This window comes from Pyrus communis, chromosome 9 (assembly GCF_041283825.1).
Source record: "Pyrus communis isolate YQ-2024b chromosome 9, ASM4128382v1, whole genome shotgun sequence".
In the NCBI taxonomy this organism is placed as follows: domain Eukaryota; kingdom Viridiplantae; phylum Streptophyta; class Magnoliopsida; order Rosales; family Rosaceae; genus Pyrus; species Pyrus communis.
In genome coordinates, this window is record NC_142573.1 from 21162685 (window position 1) to 21171693 (window position 9009).

General features: G+C 36.2%; 1 protein-coding gene across 1 annotated transcript; it reads right to left on the reverse strand.

Moving 5' to 3' along the window:
* Positions 1–1338: 1338 nt before the first annotated feature.
* On the reverse strand, positions 1339–3147 carry LOC148694390 (uncharacterized). Its single transcript, XM_088700049.1, has one exon. The coding sequence runs from the start codon at positions 3145–3147 to the stop codon at positions 1339–1341; it is 1809 nt and encodes a 602-aa protein (XP_088556175.1).
* Positions 3148–9009: the final 5862 nt, after the last annotated feature.

Here is a 9009-nt window from a genome sequence, read left to right on the forward strand (position 1 = left end):
CATTCCTCATATTACAAAACAAAGAGAATTGAATTTAAACATTGAAATCAAAGAAACGCGTAAACATTCCAACAACTCAAACGTGAATTGTATGAACGTTTAGGCCCTCTTATCTTCCTCGTTGTTGTAGCACAAGGTCTAAGGTGAGGTTTGGGGAATTATGGAAATGGATGAGGAATGGTGGAATGGGGACTCACGGTTTTGGATTCTAAGGGGAACTCACGGCTAAGAGAGAAAGGGATGTGTTTGTGGTGTGTTGTGTATGAAATGAGATCTCCATGAATGAATGAATGCAAGGGTATTTATAGGAGTAGTGGAGGGAACATATGGCTATGTCATTTGTAGGTGAAGTAGGTGGATGTTGTAGGTGAAGTAGGTGGATGTTGTAGGTGAAGTGGATGTTGTAGGTGAAGTAGGTGGATGTTGTAGGTGAAGTGGGTGGATGTTGTAGGTGAAGTAGGTGGATGTTGTAGGTGAAGTGGATGTTGTAGGTGAAGTAGGTGGATGTTATGTTAAGTGATAAGTGATAAGTGATATGATATGTGGTTATGATATGATAAGTGGTTAAGTGGTGATGATAAGTGATAAGTGATTAAGTGATATGATATGTGGTGATGATAAGTGATAAGTGCATGTGGGTTAACTAATGAAGGAAATGCATGTGCAATGACAATGTGTTAGAATGGATGTGTGTTATGCATGGCATGATTGGGATTAGGAAAGGTTTAAATGTCCTAAAACTAAAGAGAACAAGGTTCCAACACTTTGGCTCCAATTAGGTCTTCAATTTCGTCCAACACTTTGGCTTCAAGCATAAGCTATCCGTCCTTAGCCCAAAAGTGCTCCAAAAGTCTCCAAAATGCATCTTTTTGCTCCTTTAGCCCTTTGGACCTACAAACACACGAAAATAGCTTAAAGTACTAAAATAACTAAAGAAACATAACGTAAATGTACGAGAACAAGCCATTTAAGTCGCATAAATATGCTCCTATCATAAACCTATATAACATCCTTTCGAGTCAAAAATTGAATTCAGTTGCTTAAATTCTTCCTCAGAATCTTTACTACACAACTGTCTGAAAATTGCACTCAACTCTAATAAAACCATAGTAATAGCTTTAGGCAAAATTGGGCGTATTGCAAGCGGAGTAACTGCTACATTAAAACATGGCAATCGTGACTTTTCAACCCATGTATTTTTCGTTCATTCATGTGCACACATCACGACAGATTTGATGAATATCCATCGGGGACCCGAATAGTAGACAACACTTTACAAAACGCAGTTTTTTCTTCTCTTTTCAATGTGAACAATGCTGGAGGTCGAAATGTTCTATTTCATTCTCTACGTAGGTGTTGACTATGTCTTATGTTCAAGAATTCAAGATCTACACGTGCAACCAATCCATTTTTAGACTTTTCTATATCTAGTAATGTTCCCACCACACTGTCACATATATTCTTCTCGATATGCATAACATCAAGATTGTGTCTAATCAACAGATGCCTCCAATAAGGTAGTTCATAAAAAATAGATTTCTTCTTCCACTGACTATTACTACTTGTACTGCTCGAAGTTCTTCTTTTGCGTTGCCCAACTGAAGCATCTTTGTTTGGTTTTCCAAAAGTAAATCTCAATGTAGAAAGTTCTTCAAGACATTGTAAACCAGTCCACTGCCTTGGTGCACTACGATGCTCTCGGCGACCATTAAAAGTTATGGTTTGCCTTCGAAACCTATGATTATCTTCAAGAAAACGTCGATGCCCCATATAACAAATCTTACGACTCGCTGGCAAGTAAATAGATTCTTTATCATGCATGCAATGTGGACAAGCTTTATAGCCATGTGTACTCCATCCTGACAACATTCCATAAGCCGGAAAATCACTTATAGTCCATAACACGGCAACCTTCATCGTAAAACTTTGGTTGGAATACGCATCATAAGTGGGAGTGCCCACCTCCCACAACTCATTCAGCTCGTCAATCAATGGACGCATGTATACATCAATCTTTTTACCAGGACTGCGCAGTCCTGGTATTAACAGAGACAACAACAAATTTGGTTGCTTCATGCACATCCAAGGTGGCAAATTATAAACCGAAAGCACCACAGGCCATGTGCTATGATCATTCCTCATTTTCCCAAAAGGATTAAATCCATCACTGGCCAACCCTAATCGGACATTTCGAATTTCTGACGCAAAATCCGGATATAAATTATCCAAATGCTTCCATGCTAGAGAATCTAAAGGATGTCTCATAAACTCATCCTTAGGACATTCAGTTGCATGCCGCCTCATATGTTCAACCATATGCTTTGACATAAAAAATCGTTGCAATCGTGGTTTTAAAGGAAAATACCACATAACCTTAGCTGCGACCTTTTTCCTCGAGTTATCCTCTGCATTGGTAATTTTATATCTTGATTTACCATAAACCGAGCACACGGTCAAATCTGAAGTTTCTTTCCAATAGATCATGCAATCATTGGGACATGCATCAATTTTCACATACGACAGACCCAAGTCATTTATAAGTTTTTTTGCCTTATAACAGGATTCAGGCAAACAATCCCCTTCAGGCAACATTCTTTTAATTAACTCCAGTAAAGTGGTGAAGATCTCGTCAGGCATTCCCGCTAAACATTTGATCTGATACAGTCTTACAACTGCTTCCAATTTCTTAAACTCCTTACAACCTGGCCATAAATCTTGATCTGCCTCTTCAAGCAACTTAAAAAAAGTCTGCACCTCTTCTGGACGCTCTTCCCCAATAGGGGGTTTAGTAGACGGCCCAACACCTTCTTTTGTTAATGGTTGGACAAATACATCATTAAGAAAATCATGCATGCCAATCACCTCATCTCCTGTTTCTTCTTCTCCAATTGCCACATTTTGCTCTCCAATGTTTTGCTCCCCATGATGTCGCCAACAAGCGTTTTTATAATCTTTATCCATATCATACAATATGAGATGTTCAACAATAGTGTTCCTAACAAAAGTATATCGATTACAACATCTTTTGCAAGGACATCTAAATTTATCAGGACCAACACCATTTGCAACTGCTTGATCCAAAAGCAAATTAATTCCAATTGTATACGCTTCAAAATTTCGGGGTATTGTCAACCAACTCTTGTCCATGTTTTACCACTTTACGAAGGCAAAATATTACGTTGACACTAAGATGCCTACAATCTTTCAATCCCTATCATGTAGGCATAACTATTAGAATTTTCAATTTCTATCTTTCACCTCTCGAACTCTATCACGATTGCAATCTTTTAATTTTCAACACCTATTATAGTAAAAACAAATTAAAATAGCAACAAAAAGTTATCAAAATTATGCTCATCTAATCCATTCTAATAAATAACAACCAAAAGTTATCAAAATAACAACAAATTAAAATAACAATTAGAGTGCAAAAAAAAATAATTTAACATAATATATTCTTATATTCCTAAATATTATAAGTTTAGGTTATATTTAATATTGTTAATTTAACATAAATTCTTATAAATATTATTCATTCCATTTTCTCATAACAATTCAAATTATGCTCATCTAATCCATACTAGTAAATAACAACCAAAAGTTATCAAAATAACAACAAATTAAAATAACAATTAGAATGCAAAAAAAATTAATTTAACATAATATATTCTTATATTACTAAATATTATAAGTTTATGTTATATTTAATATTGTTAATTTAACATAAATGCTTATAAATATTATTCATTCCATTTTCTCATAACAATTCAAATTATGTTCATCTAATCCATTCTAGTAAATAACAACAAAAAATTATCAAAATAACAACAAATTAAAATAACAATTACAGTGCAAAAAAAAAAAAAAATTAACATAATATATTCTTATATTACTCAATATTATAAGTTTATGTTATATTTAATATTGTTAATTTAACATAAATGCTTATAACTATTATTCATTCCATTTTATCATAACAATTCAAGTGACAAAATTAATTAATTCGACTAAATTTTTATTAATTTAACAAAAATAGTAGAAATTTATCTAAGTACTTAAATTAAAATTTTTAAATAAATAAACTTGTGTATTATACAATTTAAAAATTAAAGAAGTTAGTGATACAAACTTGATTTGTTGAAGAATTCCGACGTCAACAATTCTTTATGTACTCAACCAGCTCAAATAAATTCCCTACAAAAATAAATTGTAACTAAAAATTAAACATAAGAGGAGAAAATAAAAATATTACAAGCAAGAAAAACTTACTGTTGTGAAGAAGGAACAAATGAAGTTGGAAGACCAAATAAGAAAGGTGAAAGAGAGAGAACATGGGGAGGCTTTGTAAATTGGAAGAACAAATAAGAAAAGTGCAAGAGAAGAAGAAGAAAACACGGGGGAGAGTATATAAAGACCATCAATCTGTCGCTTACAACCGACACCGAGTTTCAAAATATTTAAAAAAACTAAAATATATGTCGCTCAGAACCGACGCAGGCTTTAAAATATTTAAAAGCAAGAATTAGTGTCGCCTAGAAGTGACACCCATAATTTATGTCGCTTAAAAGCGACACTATTTTATCTAAAGCGACGCCAGTACTTAAAAATATTAAAATATGTGTCGGTTATAAGCGACATTAAATTTTTACGTCGGTTTAAAAGCGACATAGACATTTTATGATGCTTATAAGTGACAGTAAATCCGACGTCATCTTCATTGGGTGTCGCAAGTCTTTTTTTCGCCACTATATTATATTAAACCGACGCAACAACTGACACTATAAGGCCCTTTTGTAGTAGTGCACTTGCATAAATCTGTGTTTGGAAAATATCGCGCCTTGAACAATCGAAAGGCGAGAGATTGAGGATTGTGGACGAACCGCCAAGCTTACTTTGCAAGTAGAGCAAGGTTAAATGAGTATAGGTCTTGGAAACCTAGTCCTCATTCCGTCATTGGTTTACACAAAATTCGCCAATTTATCCAATGCGTCTTTTTTTTTTCCAGGTTACCCACTCCACCAAAATTTGGTAATCATCATAGTGAGCTCCTTCTACTCATCGTATAACTCTAGAGCCTTCCATGGATGTCTATAAATAGGCATCAGTTGCAGTAGAAAAAAAAAAACGACAGAAGGAAGAGATATTGTTAGATTATATGATTTATGATGTAATTCAATGGAGATTTGAATAATTTCTTAGGGAAAGGAATGAAGAATTTTCAGAGAGTATTCACAGTAGTGAGGGCAACAAAACTCACTGAGTTCGGACCTTTCGAGTTCGACGTCCAAAACTCGGTCAGTGCGTGATCCAGTGGTATGGTTGTCTTCGTGGAGTCGAGATGAACACAATGGTGTACGTTTCAGGTCATGTTGGTGAAGTTTAGTGTTTGTTTGAGAGAGTTGCAGAGTGAGAGAGTGAGAGAGTGCTTTCGGAGAGAGAAGGAAGAGAGAGAGAGTGTGTGTGTGAGATTGAGTGTTTTGATTGGTGACTGGGTTTGTGGAGGGTGCTCACTGATTGGGTGCAAAGTTGAGGGAAATGACTTTATTGGTGAATAGGAAAACGGGGGAAAGGAATGGAGGGGAGGAAATGGTGGAAAAGTTGAAATTGTGGATGGAATGGGGGACACGGATCCACCAATTAGGGGAGGGAAAGGATTTTTCAGATTTGGTACAATTCCAAATGTACAAAATCTGTATCCTTAACAGTGTTTCCGACACTGATATTTTGTACGCATGTGCACAAAAATACCCGTAATTAACGTACTTTAACGGAGCGTAACTTTTTCTTTACAGGTCCGATTTGAGTCTAACATGTGCTCACACGTTAGTATCGACGAGCACAATTTAAGTACAAAACCAGGAAGAAGAAACTGAAAGTCGAAAATCAAGTCCACGTCTAATCTCACTTTTGTCCAAAAAGGTGTAAAATCATCAACTCACACCAACAGAAAAGAAATTAGAGTGAAAAGTAGGAACGGGTCATCACAGTTCATCTTCGGCGGCTCGGATCTACTTATCAAGAATTTTCTCGGCATAGCATGCCTACAAGCAAACATGGAGGTACCGGAAAGTTATATTGGAAGGTCAAGGCTCCTTAACAAACTTCTCAGCATAGCTTGTCAACATGCAGACATGGAGGTGCCAGAAAGTGTTCTTTGCAGGGAAGGTTGAATTTTGCTCGTCAAGGAATTTCTGGCACAACTTGTCTGCACGTGGACAGGGAGGTGCTAGGAAATTCACATGTTTCCACCATGATGTTCGGTGCTTCCCCACAGACACCGTAGGAACTCTAAAAGACAACTCCGAAGAGCTTGAAGGTGTTTCCAAGAAGCAAAAGAAAGTAAATAGAAAGAAAGGAGCAAACAAACCAAACATTTTCCACAAGCAACGAAGTAGCCTTGAAAGACAATAATGCACCAAACACTACTACAAAAGGGCCTTATAGTGTCAGTAGGTGGCGTCGGTTTAATATAATATAGTGGTGGACAAGACACTTGCGACACTAACTGAACATTACGTCGGATTTATTGTTGCTTATAAGCGTCATAAAATGTCTACGTCACTTTTAAACCGACGTAAACATTTAATGTCACTTATAACCAACATATATTTTAATATTTTTTAAGTGTTGGCATCGCTTTAAACAAAACACTGTCGCTTTTAAGCGACATAAAGTATGGGTGTCGCTTTTAGTTTTTTTTAATATTTTGAAACCCGGTGATGGTTGTAAGTGACAGATTAATGGTCCTTATATACTCTCCCTCATGTTTTCTTCTTCCTATCTTACATTGGTAGATAGGCCTGGCAAACGGGTCGTGTCTGTCATGTTCGTGTCGTTTTCGTGTAACACCTGTTATCTTAACGTGTCATGTCGTATCACACCCGTTATGACCCGTTAAGAAAAATGTATTTTTTTTCTTAAATTTTCACATACCACACATTGCCACATAAATATTACTTCAAAACATTAAAACACGTTTGTTGTTTAAGTACTACATCTGCACTTGAAAATAAGAGCCTAATAAACAAACATCCATACACTACTAGTCTATTACAAAATATTAAATGTGCAAGGATATGCAAAATGAAAGAGTTTTTGTTTTCAAGGCTGTGAAGCCTTTCTCAAAAGTTTAAACCTTGCCAATGGAACTCAAAGCTTGCAAGTTATTCCTTTTATAAAATCCTCAATTTTCATCGATCATCATGACATAAGATTTTGTGGTATCCACTAATGTAAATATTTTAAATTGAAGATCGAATTCATTCATTATATTCATATAGGGTCAAGGAGTGTAACTGTAAAAAAATATCAAAATCGAAGTTAAAATAACCGTTAAATCGTGATTTTTCGTTAATAACCGTTGAAAAGTTTTGTCCCGTTACTTGATCTCTGAATGTTTGTTTTTTGTAATTTTTGGCGCGATCTTGAAGCATATACAAACAAGTTTGACGGTTGGATCGTTGAAATTATTTTCGTAGAACGCGTATCCCATGAAAACGATAGATTCACTAACACTTAGATGGTTGGATCGTTGAAACTAGTTTCGTAGAATGCGTATCCCATCAAAACAATAGATTCACTAACACTTACGAGTTTATTCATACTTTCATTAAGTATAACATAAGATTTTGTGGTATCCACTAGTGTAAATATTTTAAATTGAAGATCGAGTTAATTCAATGTATTATATAGGGTCAAGGAGTGTAGCTGTAAAAAAATCATCAAAATTGGAGTTAAAATAACCGTTAAATTGTGATTTTTCATTGATAACCATCGAAAAGTTTTCTCCTGTTACTTGATCTCTGAATGTTTGTTTTTTGCAATTTTTGGCATATGCGATCTCAAAGTATATACAAACATGTTTGACGGTTGGAATGTTGAAACTAGTTTCGTAGAATGCGTATCCCATCAAAACAATAGATTCCCTACCACTTAAGAGTTTGTTTATACTTTCATTAAGTATAACATAAGGTTTTGTGGTATCCACTAGTGTAAATAATTGTGATGAAGTTAGCCCATTTCGATGGTAAGAACGTTTAATCATACATCTTAATGTTTTATTGGTTTTCTTAACTTTGAAAAATTAATTATCTAAATTTGGACATAATTGTCTAGGCAACATGAGGAATTCTTGAAAACTAAACATCGTCGAGAAAGGTTAACTATGCGACAAATTAAGGAGCTAAGTAAGAAAGAATTTCCAAAATGGTTCAAGCAACATGTGAGTTGATATATGTGGCATCCCACATCACCGAGGGGAGTGATCCTTATATGTATATTCTCATCCCTACCTAGCACGAGGCCTTTTGGGAGCTCACTGGCTTCAGGTTCCGTAAGAACTCTGAAGTTAAGCGAGAAGGGGGCTAGAGCAATCCCATGATTGGTGACTCACTGGGAAGTTGCTCGTGAGTTCCCAAAAACAAAACCATTAGGGGCAAAACCGTCATTTCACATCTACAATCCGATATACATTGCAGATCTGTCACATGTGATACCTCCTCAACCATTAGAAATTATTTCGGATTTGACTTATGATGAGGAACCGGTAACGATTCTGGATTGGAAGGAAAAGGTTTTGAGGAACAAGACTGTGAATTTAGTGAAGGTGTTTTGGAGGAATCACTCAGCGGAGGAGGCTACTTGGGAGACTGAAGATCGGATGAGAGATTTATATCCTCGATTATTCTTTAATCGCCAGTGAGCTCCTAAACGGCCTCGTGCTAGGTAGGGATGGGAATATACATATAAGGATCACTCCCCTGGGTGATGTGGGATGTCACAATCCACCTCCCTTAGGGGCCTGATGTCCTCGTTGGCACACCACGGCCAGGGTTAGGCTCTGATACCAAATTGTCACATCCCGAGCTCGCTCCACCATCGTATCACAATATTGTCCGCTTTAGGCTTGCCATTCCCTCACGGTTTTGTTTTTGGGAACTCACGAGCAACTTCCCAGTGGGTCACCCATCATGGGATTGCTCTAGCCCCCTTCTCGCTTAACTTTGGAGT

Excerpts from the sequence above, each read along its gene's own strand:
- LOC148694390 (XM_088700049.1), bottom strand. The coding sequence starts at position 3,147 with ATGGACAAGAGTTGGTTGACAATACCCCGAAATTTTGAAGCGTATACA.